This window comes from Ovis canadensis, chromosome 15 (genome assembly GCF_042477335.2).
Source record: "Ovis canadensis isolate MfBH-ARS-UI-01 breed Bighorn chromosome 15, ARS-UI_OviCan_v2, whole genome shotgun sequence".
In the NCBI taxonomy this organism is placed as follows: domain Eukaryota; kingdom Metazoa; phylum Chordata; class Mammalia; order Artiodactyla; family Bovidae; genus Ovis; species Ovis canadensis.
Window position 1 is genome coordinate 40,119,695 of NC_091259.1, and position 13,815 is coordinate 40,133,509.

General features: G+C 44.2%; 1 protein-coding gene across 1 annotated transcript in view; it reads left to right on the forward strand.

Annotated features, from left to right (window-relative positions):
- Nucleotides 1–4,623, forward strand: part of SORL1 (sortilin related receptor 1) — a 167,040-nt gene extending 162,417 nt beyond the window's left edge. Inside the window, exon 48 of the mRNA XM_069554212.1 lies at nt 543–4,623. Coding sequence (XP_069410313.1) covers nt 543–610 — 68 coding nt within the window. The 3' untranslated portion in view covers nt 611–4,623. The remainder of the gene's footprint in view (nt 1–542) is intronic.
- Nucleotides 4,624–13,815: the final 9,192 nt, after the last annotated feature.

The window sequence follows — 13,815 nt, forward strand, 5'->3', positions numbered from 1 at the left end:
ATATAATTAACTCGTTACTGACCAGGGGATTTTTGCAAAACTAATGCCTGTGACTGGTAATTTTTATTTTGGCCAGCCAAAGATTAATTCTGGTTATTTCTTTGTGAGTTACTACAATTACTAGGTATACCTGACACACCTGTAAAGCCTGAAGGAGCTTTTCAGCCAGCGCAGTGTGTATGAAGCATACGGTGACTTTCACCATGCTGGCATAGGGTGTGGATGACTCAAACTGGGGCACCTAAGCCACTCACTGGAATTTGGGATGGATAGTAAGATCCCCCGTCTTTAAATTTACTTTCCTTTTTCGGTTAAGTTCAAGCTATCCTGAGAAGAAGGTTGGCCACCTGTTGATGGGGAGCAGGTGACCCAAGAATGTCAGAAGCTGGGCTGGTTTCAGCACTGATTCTTGTGCCTGGCTGGCTCTGCTGCTGCCTTTTCTAGCTGGGGCTTGTGATGTAGGGATGGGGGTCAGCGGCGGGAGGTGGAGGTCAGGCAGAAGTGCCCTAGAACTCACCAAAGACTGACTGTCTTGCCTTTAGGGGAGGACGATGAAGATGCTCCGATGATAACTGGATTTTCCGACGACGTCCCCATGGTGATAGCCTGAAAGAGCTTTCCTCACTAGAAACCAAATGTTGTAAATATTTTATTTGATAAAGATAGTTGATGGTTTATTTTAAAAGATGCACTTTGAGTTGCATATGTTATTTTTATATGGGCCAAAAACAAAACAAAAAACGAAAAAAAAAAGGAAAGAAAGAAATGAATAAAGTGTGTCGTAATCAACTGTGAACTTCAAACCAGGTTGATTTCAGTAACCGAATTGCTTTGATTCGATATTAATATAGTCTTACAGGGCTGTGCTTACTGGGCATGCTTTTAAGTCCGTGAGATAATTTTGGTTCAATAAATTGGCCATTCTTTTTATTTTTCTAAGACGCAGAAATGTATTTAATAAAGACTTCAAGAGAGAGTGATGGGTAGAACCCCTCCTCCTTGAAAGTAAGCTCAAATTTAAATTTTTGTTTGCAGGTAGCTTATACGAAAGTGTTTGGGTGTATGAAGGGGGGACATCTCTTTTATTTTGTTAATTTATTGGGACTGTGTGTAGGGCCAGGCTTCAGTGGTCATCTGACACCACAGAATTTATGAGCACCCCCGTCTGCAGGGTTGGACGATGAAGAACAGAAGCAGTTTTGTTGCCATTCCGGAAACAATCCATTTTTATTCGCTTGTGTGTCACACGATGGTGTTTGGCAGAAGAGCCTGCTGAGTCATTGCTCCATTTCCGCTAAACAGAGCTGTCGCTTGGGAAGCCCTGCAAGCAGCCCTTCTTCTCTTATGCTAATGGATGGACTCTTCGCTGCACGCACCTCTGTGCAAGACATAGCTTTCCCAGCTACAAAATGATAACGCTGCTTTATTCTACACTGGTGTCATTGTCATTGCAAAAGATTACTCTGGCTGTGGGAGAGAATTCTACATCTGTGCCACGATAGCTGCACTGGCAGATATAGTACCTAATTTTTCTGTTTTTTTTTTTTTTGGGGGGGGGGTTATTTTATTTTGGTTTGCTTTTACTTACCACTGAAGAATCTCAAATGGAAAGGTTTATGTTTGTGTTGAGGTGGCCACTTGCTGCCCTTAAAAATCCACACTGAAATATGCAGTCACTTTGAATTGGGTCAGTGCCTTCTTGCTCTTTTTTTTTTTTTTTTTATTCTCTTCTTTCACCTCCCTCGCCTGTACCCCTGCCCAATTTTAAGAGAAAATGCTATGCACCCTTACAGGAGATGTGTGAAGTCGAGACCATTCAATCTAGCTCGCAGTAGCAGCAGTGCTAGAATCGATGTTCTTTGTAAGATAAGCTGTGCTGCATCCTTCTGCCTTTCAATGCCTCCCCTGTATTCAAACCATGGCTTCTTGGTAGGTGTGTGAGACCCAGTGGGGACTGATGCCCACTCTTGAGACCTACTGTTGTCAGCCCCAGTGTGTGGCATTGTTGTGATGCCTACTGTATGCACCTCACTGCAGAAGTTCTTCCCAGCTGAGAAGCAGTGAGCTCTGGGGCTATCTGTTCCAAAGTCATGCTTTGGCATAGTGTCCCTCACCTGCAGGCTTTGTCAGAACCCCATCGAAACCCTCTTTGATGCAACACATCACCCTCTCGCAAGTCTTTGCTTTCTTTTAACCAAGAGTATCATTCTTGGCTGATAACATAGTTTTATTCTACCTGGGGAGTGTTTGGGAAACAAAGAGCCAATTAAAGTGTTTTTAGTTAAAAAAAATTTTTATTTGTGTATATATATGTTTTGCTTGAGGAGTATTTTCAACTGTAGATGTTAGGATGTTGCGAATGGTGGTAAATGACTAGCCTTCTTCCAGCATGATTTCCTTCTCTTTCCTGTGTTATATTTTGAAAGACTGGAATTTCTTTGGCTTTATCTTGTGTTTTGCTTTGGAGTTTCATTCAAAACTCCAAGCCCTACCACCTTCCCTTTTAAATAAGCACTTTAAGTAACTGAAAGATGAATGGTCTGGTGGGAGGCAAGTCATTTAATCGAACCACTAGAAAGTCTATTTTCTTGTTTTTCTTCCCCTGCCAAATTTGGGGGGCATTTGTGAAAGCTGATATCAAAGGCGCTGAGATTTTATATTTAGTTCTTCCTTAGGCAAGCCTTTCTACCGAGCACATGTCTCCAGTTGGCAGCTTGAGATATTTCTGAGCGTCCGAGTCTTGTTCCCAGTGCCTGCCAATGCTTAGTGCACCGTACTGTATAGACTGGCCATCACCCCTCTCCTTGGAAAATGCCACTGGGCTGTTTGAGAACAAGCAGCCTTTTAGGGCTAGAGTATTTTATATAAACAGAAGAGCTAAGTTCCCGAAGACTAAGCTAGACAGATGCAGCTATGTGTAAATTGTATATTTTTATGAACTATTGAAGCACGCACTGTCACCTCCCTCTGCATAGCTTTGTGAGGTTTTGATGTATATATGCTGTCTGTGAGAGTCCCGAGGTGGGAGGGACAAGAGGAAATGAGAGCAGAGACTCCGTGGAGCCTTTGAAGGTGACCCGATAACTGTCTTCACTGTGACCAATTGGAGCCCCTGAAGAAGGGGCTTTCATACCTCGTTGGAGATGCCACCTCCAGAGTTCACACTGTACAGGATAAAAGGCTTTATTTTCTCCCAGGATGCATTAGAATGTCAGAAGCCCACATCCACGTGGATGACAACAGACCGCCAGTGGACCACTATGATATGGCGGGCAGGGGCACTGTACACAGATTTTCTCTGGAAGCTGGTTTTGCCCCTGGATGGACTGACTGCCCCTTGAGCCTTAGGAGATGTGGGTCTGTGTGGATGAAATAACAGAGAGGAGAGTCCTGCAGAGGTGGGAGAAGCCATGCCTATGCAGAACCTTTTCCAGACAGGTGAGATGCTCCCATGACTGCTGGCTGCCCTGGCAAGCTGGGTGTATAGTTACGAAGCTGGGTAACTGGTTGAAACTTCTGATTTGGGGAAGAGGGTACATCTGTGTTAGTACTGTGGGATATTTTAGGGGGACACATGTGGGACACAGCTGCATGTTCATGTGTGACCCACTAGCTAAAGCTCTGCTTCAACCATGTATGCACATTTGGGGCAGGAAGACTGGAGAACCCTTCCTCTGAGTATTCACCCAGCGGTCACTCTCCATCTAGTGAGATCATGTTCTCAGCACTTCCCTAAGGGCAGAAACCCCATCCTGTCAGGATAGGTGGGTCACTTTCCCACTAAGAATGTCATGGTGAATCCCTGAGATGTTTCTATTCTTTGCAGAGTTGGTGGGGGTGGTGGGTCCCTCTGAGAAAAGACCCAGGCAGGTCAGCAAACTGGATGCCACCTCTATATTGATTTTAGGAATTGACTCTGAATAAAACTCTGTGCAGAATCTCCACTCATGTGGGGATCGTATCATGACATTGCTATTGCATTATTTTTCTTGAAGTGTGTGCTGTCTTTCAGGTACAATTTTTGCGTAATTAAAGCCAGTGCGTTAAGTTTATATAGACTACTTTCTATGCAAGTCTGCGGTAGGAGCAGATAGCAAGAGACTGTGTGTGCGGTTGGGTACACGGATGATAAGAGTGTTTTCAGAAGGGGTACCCCAGTGAACACGGTTTGAGAGAGGATGGGTTGTATGTATGTTTCTGCCCACTAATTTTTAGCAGCCATATTTTGAATTAAATCATCAGAGCCAAGTAACCCGAGAATGGTATTAGTTTCCTGTGTAATAGCTCAAATGGAACAAATATGAATGCTGAAATGTAACATTGTTCTCCAACATTCCATGTCATTTCTCACTTAAAACCTCATTATGAATTGTTAGAACCTTTAGGCAAAAATCGAAAGTATTTGCAGCAAAATAAAGGCCTACTCTGCTCTTCAAGTGAAACACTGTATACTTGTTTCTCTCCAAAGTGAAATTAGATATTTATGATTTCAGTTGCCTTGATAAGTTTCCGATTCACTGGTTTATGCTGAAGACTTTACTCTATTGTCACACAGTCTTAAGATCATTTTTGTCTCAATGTCAACTTTTTTCACTGAATAAAAATTTAACTGGGTCAAGAAAACACTTCTTTGAAAAATCTGCTCTCTGCGCGTCTCGAGTTGTTCTTTGGAGTGCAGTGAAGATGGTTAATATGGTCTCCAAACACCATTTGATTTGTCATGTTTTAAAAGCGTGTTTATTTCATAGATGAGAGAACGCTAAGACCTGGAATAATTTTGTTATTAACAAGCTGGTTCTCAGACAGTGGATCCTTGAAGAACACGGTGTCTTTGTGGTGGCTGAGGAGGGGGGGAGACGTGATGGCTGTTTTGAAGTAAATAAAATTGTTCCACAGGGGTAAAGACTAATGTGGCTCCCTTAAAGCTGTAACTACCTTTCCTAGGAGACGATTTGCTAAGAGGGCAATTTTCAAATCTGAGAGAAGAGATGAGAAGCAGTACGGTGAGCTGTGGGTAGAGAACACTTTTGGAAGGCTTTTGGAGGCAACGAAGACTGAGAAGGATGCTGCACTTGCCTCTGAGTGGTGATGAAAAGCGGGTGGACCTGCAGAGTCAGGGGAGGTAGTGTGGAACAGCTGGGACAGGGCAGGTAATCTGGTGTAACATCTTCCGGGGTGTTGCTCTTTGTTTGAATATTGAGCCAAAAATCAATCTCTGAAGTTTTGTCATCCTATTTGGTAGATGAGGAAAAAGAGGCTCAGAGAAGTTAGGGAATTTGCTTAATCAGAAAGTAAAATGCCAAAACCATCCTTCAATAGAACAATAGTCCTGTTCTGTATCACTGTGCCGTCTGACTCCTGCCACCATTCAGTACCAGGATGAACACCCTCAATCCAGTGTCTTCTGCCCTGGAAAATCCCAAGGGGATATCTACCCCCTGGTCATAGTGTAGTTCTTAGGTTTCCAGGCTTAGATAGTGGGCGTATGATAGTCAATCTCTTGAGGACAAATGCACCTTCAACAAACTCATGAGACTGTTTCGTGACAAAATAATGCTCATGCACGAACTAACCTCAGGAAATCGCCTGTCTCTTAGCAGGTTAGAGTGCCCCATGCATTCTCCCCACATCGGGAGCTCTACTGGGAGGAGCCAGTTGCAACAAGAAGGTGGTTTGGTGAGCTGGGGCGCAGAGAAAATATGGGAGGGGGCTGGACATAAATAGCAGTTATCCAGTGAATACTGAATGGACAACAATGAGTGATTGACAGTCTACTAGAGGAATAATCTATTCCATACGAACTTAATATTTGAAACCTTGATACAGGTCTGTGTCCATTTCTATTTTAAAAGGTCTTGTCAATTGGGCCCTTTTTTAAAAGATTTTTTTCTTTCACGTGGACAATTTTTTTTAAGTCTTCATTGACCATGTTTCATGTTTTGGTTTTTTGACAACATCGTATGTGGGATCTTCGTTCCCCTGACCGCAAGGCAAAATCTCTTAACCACTGTACTGCCAGGGAAGTCCTGCCAGTGTGGTTCTTTTTTTTTTTTTTTTGATTGGAGGATGATTGCTTTATTGCTTTACAATGTTGTGTTGGTTTCTGCCATACATCAACATGAATCAGCCATAAATATACATATATCCCCCCTCTCTTGAACCAACCTCCCACTACCAATGGGGTCTCAATCCTTGACGTCTCTTTGCTGAAGTTTCCCCCGGACTGGACTTGGGCACCACCTGTGTCTGCCACCCTGACTTACCTTTCTGTTATGCGGTTGAGTTCACACCTCTCTGCACTAAAACATTCTATAGTGATGTTAACGGTGCTTTCAGACTGGGCTATGATACCTTCTTGGCTTGAGAGCTGTTATTTCTCTAAGGTGATTCTATTATGTGTTGGTTTGAAAGTAACTGTGAAAGGATGCTGGTTTTGAGTCCTTGGGCACACAGGGTAGCTCCCAAACTCTGCCTACTTGTGTCACCTGTGAATCTCCAGTTCCAGTTAAAAGCAGAAGACTACCAAGGCTGAAGCCCTACCAGCAAAGTTGAAAAGCTATCAGAAAATGTAGACTATCAGAAAACCTCTATTAGGAGATAAAGGAATTCAACGGAAGATTTTGGGGCTATTTAGTAGAGCACTTATTGGCCCCAAAGGGACAGAGTCCTACACATCCCATAGCCCATTTGATTAAAATACTAATAGTTTCCTGCTGTTTGGCACCTTCTGTTTGCCAGTTGCTGAGCTAAACTCTAAAATTTTTTTTTTAATTCTAAAGTTGATCCTGTGATTTAGATAATTTTTTAAAATTAATTTTTATTGGAGTGTAGTTGCTTTACAGTTCTTCCCAGGTGGCTCGGTGGTAAAAGAATCCACCTGCCAGTGCAGGAGATGTCAGAGACACGGGTTCGATCCCTGGTCGGGAAGATCCCCTGAAGGAGGAAATGGCAACTCATTCCAGTATTCTTGCCTGGAGAATCCTGTGGACAGAGGAGCCTGGTGGGCTACAGTCCATGGGGGTCACAGAGTTGGACACAACTAAGCGTGAGCATGCGTTGTGTTAGTTTCTACTGTAACAGCAACGTGAATCAGCCACGTGTATGCCTGCATCCCCTCCCTTTTGGACTTTCTTACCCCTCAGGTCAGCGCAGCGTGCTCAGAGATGCGGACAGAGAGGACGAGTGACTCATCCAAGATCTCACGTGTAGTAAGTGGCAGAATCAGGTCTCAAATGTAGGTTTAGTCCATTCTTACTTGTTTTCTTACTTACCATGCTACTTTGCCCTTTGGTACCATGTTAGAGGTCTGTAATAGTAATACTGTTTAAGGAATTCAAGGGTAGAGGTAATACGTTTTTAAACGATTTCCACTGGAAAGATTGAAAATGACATTTGGAGACAGAGATAAATTTAAATTTCTTTGCAAAACCATTTGTGTGGAACACAGTAGTCCCTACTGATGCTAGATCAATGAAGCCTTTTTTTTTAATATAACTGGGGAAAAAAAAATTTTTTTTAAGAATTCAGTAATCAGAAACACAAAGGATTCTTTTGCTTTGTAACAACCCAGTTAGATTTTTTATCAAAATCCTTTGCGTCTTGGGAAAGGATGTTCAGTGCATGTTTTCCCCCCCTCTTTTTTGGGCCACTTCGTGTGGCTTGTGGCATCTTAGTTCCCCAGCCAGAGGTGGAGCCCAGGCTCAGGGCGGTGAATGCCAAGTCCTAACCACTGGGCCGCCAGAGGGAGCCCGTGTTCAGTCTCATTCTGCTCACCTTTATTTCTGTACATGGTGGGCACATGATTGCACCATGTTCCATTAGGGTGCTAGTTAGACTTGCGCAGGACCCTTAGCGTTAGCCTCTCAGTCGTTTCCGACTCTTTGCAACCCCATGGACTGTAGCCCACCAGGCTTCTCCATCTGTGGGTTTAGGGTCCCAGCAAAAGGAGGTAGCTGTCATTCTTTTCATACAACCCTAACCAGCTTGGATGCCAGTGCACCATTAATTTTTTTTAAAAAGATTATGTGTAGGGTAATTTGAACCTGCAACAATTTACAGAAGAACAATGAAGTTTAAAAGTTAACGCTTAAAAAAAATGCTAATCTTATCATTGTTATGTCGCAACTCTATTTAATGACAAATGACAAATGGTAATGTTTGGGAATATTTGTGTGAAAACAATGACATATCATACTTAAAACCAGCATCCACAAACTCTAAGGAAGAAAAAAAGGCTTGAATTTAAATGTAAATCAGCCTTTTAGGAAATTTGCCCTTTGGTTGTATGCGCTTACATAAAGCCTTCAAGATAATTGAAGGTCTTGTATTTAAACTTTATTTTTTAGTCTCTGTAGCAGAAGCAGAATCTATTAGTTATCCAGGAAGTGGTTACACCCTAGGTGGTATTGAATTATCTAGGGGTATGTGTGCACATATCTTTTATGGAATTCTTCATAGGCAGTAGGTGAGCAGTGCAAGAACATCAAGCTCTTGACTTCGTAAACACACCTTACTTAGAACACCAAACAACTTGATGACTTCCAAGAATCGGCTCATCTTCAAGGGAGGAAATTTTATTCAGGTTGAAATGATTCAAGGGAATGCGTTTAAGACCTTGAACACAGAATTCCCAAAAGATAGTCCAAAAACATTTTGAGTAATGGTAGTCCTGTGGGAATAAGTCACAATAGCAAATAAGTAATTGTTTTATGCCAGGCACTGTTCTGGGGGTTTCTTGTATATGCACCCATTAAATCCTCACAATAATTCTATAAAGAGGATACTGTTATTCTCATAGATAAGGAAGGACTTCCTTGGTGGCTCAGTGATAAAGAATCTGCCTGCCAGTGCAGGAGATGCAGGAAATTTTGGTTTGATCCCTGGCTCAGGAAGATCTCCTGGAGAAGGAAATGGCAACCCACTCCAGTATTCTTGCCTGGGGAATCCCACGGACAGAGGAGCCTGGCAAGAGAGTCAGACACGACTTCAAGACTAAAGCAACAACAACAATAGACAAGGAAACTGAAGCACAGAAAGATTAAGAAATTTGCCCAAGCACACAACAGTAGAGGCAGGGCTGATTTCTGAATCTGTGCTTTAAGTCTTTCAAACACTCCAAGTGACCCTTGGAGAGCCCGATTTGGGTGTAGACATTTAGAATGTATTTTAACCAACTTACCATTATTTTTTGGATTATAAAAGGCCTTTATATCCACTATAGAAATTTGGGGAAAATGAAAGAAGCACCAAGAAGGAAATGAGGTTTCCTGTTAATCGCAGAGATACCTTTATCGCTTTATTTTATATGAGCAGTTGTGTCTGGTTACAGTTCTGTTGTGAATATGACCAAGTTCATGTGGGAGAGTTCCCAAGGCGCTGCTACTCCTGTTCAGTCTTGATTCTAACCGCAAAGGTGACTTGGCAGGTCTCAAAAACAGAGTGATCCCCTCTTCCCCTTTGTCCCTGTAAGCAGTTTTGACACAGACATATTCTGAGGACCAGCGGCATCAGAGGACCACCATGCCCTCAACGGCATTTTTACGTTTCATCACAGTCAAGTGCTCTGACTCATCTTCCACACTAATGAAACTCATAGGAGGGTTTGTTTGAGTCACTTCGTCATCCGTGGCTCACTAAGTTTTCCCTGTTGAGTTTTTGGTTGCTCGGAATATGGGATAAACGGCTACAGTACTTCTCATCAAAGAAAATGGGTGGCTTAAGTAGACATAAGTGAGCATGAGTCAGACGCATAAGCTGAAGATGCTTTGCAAACATGGTTGTCAGACTGAGTGTGTTTGGTCCCTGAGTAACCAAGAAGGCTGTGTCTGAGCTTTAAAGAGGAGAAGCAGATGGTCTAAAGCAAGGTGGTGGGATCACTTTGTGAGTTTCTGAGGGATGGCGTAGGAAGAAAAGAAGGACTTGGAGAGAGATTTGGAGGTATTTAGTGTTGGATGGTGAACACTTTCTCCATTTCAGCTGGGATGTGTTCAGTGGCAAAAGAGTTTTCCTAAATATTAAACTGCATTGCCCAGATACACAGGAGCTGGAGGGTAGAACATGCAGATTTTATGTGAATAGAAGCCAAGCCCCCTATTGGCATCTCTTGTTAATATCTGCAGGTCTCTAAGATGCAGAGAGATCAGGTAGGAAGAAGAGAGAATTCTGAGGTTTGGGGCAGTTCCTGAAGGAATCAAAGTTTAATGTTAGGTCTCAAGTTCAAGGCTGGCAAGACTGTGTGATGACCGAGAAGAGTGGGATGGTAGGAGTGGGAGGGAGGCTCAAGAGGGAAGAAATATGTGTATATATGAGGCTGATTTCACATTATTGAGTTATTGATTATATATTATTGATTCACATTATTGTACAGCAGAAACTAACACAACATTGTAAAGCAAGTATACTCCAATTTGAAAGATGTTACAGAACCACACGGTGGTGTAAGATTTCACAAAATTGTAAATGTATTAAGTGCTACACTTGAATTATACACTTAAAAAGTTAATAGAATGACAAAAAAAATAAGTATACTCAGACCACAAAAGGGAAGATAACTTTTCCATTGTTCTTAAACTAGCAAGTTGCAGACCCATGATTTAAACCTAAACAGCCTATGCCCAGAATTTATAGTTTCATTAAAATATTAATAGCAGATTCCTGGTGATAAATTAGGGACATTTTAAATTTTCTTCTTTGTGTTTTTCTAAGTTTCCTAAAATGTCTGCCATAAACATGGGTCACGTTGTATAACTAGGAAAAAAAACACCCTCCCTGGCCAGTCAAGCACCTGATTGCCGGACCCCAGAGTAACACTCATTCAGGAAGTACTCTTGTGGCCTCCCTGGTGGCCCAGTGGTAAAGAATGCGCCTGCCAATTCAGGAGACAGGCTCGATCCCGGGTCTGGTAAGATCCCACACGCCACGGAGCAACTAAGCCCACGCGCTGCAACTGTTGAGCCTGTGCTGAGCCCAGGAGCCGCACCTGCTGAAGCCGGTGCACCCTAGAGCCCGTGCACCACCACGAGAGAAGCACAGCAGCGATGAGAAGCTGGCGCCCTGCAGCAGAGGGTAGCCCCCTCTCACCGCAGCTAGAAAAAGCCCACTCAGCAACAGAGAATGAGCACAGCCAAAACTAAACAGATACATTATATATATAAAAAGAATGCACCATTCACATTAAAAAAAACAAATACTATTGGAGCACTTCCTCTGGACTACTTCCTGCATCAACCACTGGGAGAATAATGAGGATGGATAGGATGCTTGCCCTCTGGGGCAACAGAGAGTAAAACCTCAAGGTTGGGAAGTCGCTCATGAGTCTTGTGCAGATGGCATATGTGATTTCATAAAAGTGAAAACTGAGGCCAGCTTATTGGTAAGCTAATCCATCTTAATTCTAAAAGCCTGAGGTCACGCCTATGCGAGGGGAATCCCATGACTACACTGCGGGGGGAAGGAGGCTGCAGTTCAGCTTCTAAGAGAAACCATACTTGAGGTAGGAGAGAGTATCACTGGTTGTGTTGTGGTTCAGTCACTGAGTCGTGTCCGACTCTTTGTGACTCCTTGGACTGCAGCATGCCAGGCCTCCCTGTCCCTCACTGTCTCCCGGAGTTTGCCCAAGTGCATATCCATAGAATCGGTGATGCCATCCAGTTATCTCACTGGTTGTGTATCCACACTTTATGAACAATGTGATGATACCTTGTTTCCTTTGAGCTACTGCTGGATCTTAGTCCCCTGACCAGAGATCGAACCTGTGGCCCCCTGCAGTAGAAGCAAGAAGTCTCAACCACTGGCCTGCCAGGAAAGTCTGTAGACTTCCTCAGTGGAAGGAAAGAGGAGTGGATGAATCCTAGCCCAGTTAGACAGGTGTAACTGCAGAACGAGCAGGGCAAGGGCATGGTGGCCTGCTGCTGCAGCTCTGGCCACAAGACCACAGAGACAATTTGTCCAGTCTCCTTAATGCCCCAGTTTTCTCATCCATCAAATGCAGTGGTACCAAAGCTAATGCCACAGGGTGCGGGGAGGTTTAAAGCAACAAACACACCAGAGCTTTTAGACTGGAAGATGCTGTGGGAATTTAGCTTCGACAGGTGATCAAAGGAAGGAGGCTATGTTCAGAAGATGGTAATATTAGTCCAGGCTAATTTCTCTTGTGACTGGTTTCTGACCACCATTTGTACCATACACTTCAGTCTTGCACTGATCTGCAATTGTTCCATCCAGGAAAACTTTTTCCCCTCTATAAGGCTGAGGAGAGAACCCAATTCACAGAGGATGCATGCAACTCTTGTAAGAGATGGGGTCAGGAAGGGAGAGCAATGTTCAGGGTGATTTTGCATGTCAGATCCTGTGGCTGCCTGATGCTTTTTGGACAGGAAAGGCAGGGAGAAAACAGGGGCTGGGAAGGTTCTTGAATTCTTGTTTGGACATTTGAAAATTTTTATTTGGCTGCACTGGGACTTGGTTGCTGCACATGGGATCTGTAGTCATGGCGTGCAAACTCTTACTTGTGGCATGTGGGATCTGGTTCCCTGACCAAGGATCGAACCCAGGGCCCCTGCATTGCGAGCATGGAGTCTTAGCCACTGAACCACCAGGAAAGTCCCTGGACATGTTAAGTCTGAAGGGCTAATGGCACATCCAAGCAGAGGCAACCAGTTGATAGCTGGCTTCTTTCATTGAGCAGACGTTTATTGAGTGACTACTGTGTACTAGGTGCCTTCCAGGTGCTGGAGATACTGCAGTGAACAGAGCAAGCAAAACCCCTGTGTCTGGGTGCAGCTTGGCACCTGGATGGCACTAGTGGTAAAGAATCTGCCTGCTAATGCAGGACACATAAGAGACACGGGTTCAATCCCTAGATCGGGAAGATCCCCTGAAGGAGGGCATGGTAACCCACTCCAGTATTCTTGTCTGGAGAATCCGGTGGACAGAGGAGCCCAGCAGGCTATAGTCTGTGGGGTCGCAGAGTCAGACACACTGAAATGACTTGGTGCACGTGCACGCTGGGTGCAGCTGAGATTCAAGCAGAGAGAGATGCAAGGGGTTATCGCATGATGCAGTGCTTGGGAGGTGTCAAGTGCTATGGGGGAAAAATAGAGCTCAGAAGGGAGCACCGGGCATGTAGGAGTGGGGTTCACGCAGTGTTTGGAGCTCAGAGACCAAGCTGGGCTGGAGATGTTGGCTGGAGAAGCACATCTAGAACAACCAGAGTGAAAGGGGTTGATGGAGATAAAAGTGTGGGGGAGAGAGAGATGTTAGAAGTGAGATCTCAAAGTAACGCCTGAAGATGATGAGTGTGGGGCAAGTGCGAGGGGCAGGTTGGAACTCTCAGGTGCCCTCCCAGGAAGGAGCAAATGCTGCAAGGGAGGCACCATGACCCACATTTTGGGCCTCTTGCTCTGTGCCTGGCAGCCCTCCATGCAGAGCTGCGTGTGGTCAAGGATCTGAGCTGGAACCCTCTCTGTGGAGCTGGTGACTCTGTTGCGCTGCTGTTCCCTCACCTGTAAATAAGGATCCTTTAGTATCTACCTCATAGGATCACTGCAAGGATGAAATTAGATAGATACATTAGGTAATGCCTATGCAATGTCATGACCATGAACGCTGTCTAGGAGAATGACTCTTGTCCTCCCTGCAGACCTGCGGGGCAGACCCTGATTTTAGATGAGACCAGTGCCTGGAGAATCCCAGAAACGGGGGGAGCCTGGTGGGCTGCTGTCTATGGGGTCACACAGAGTCAGACACAACTGAAGCGACTTAGCAGCAGCAGTGGTGGGTTAGTGTAGGATGAGCAGGGCGCTAGGGTGTGGAGGA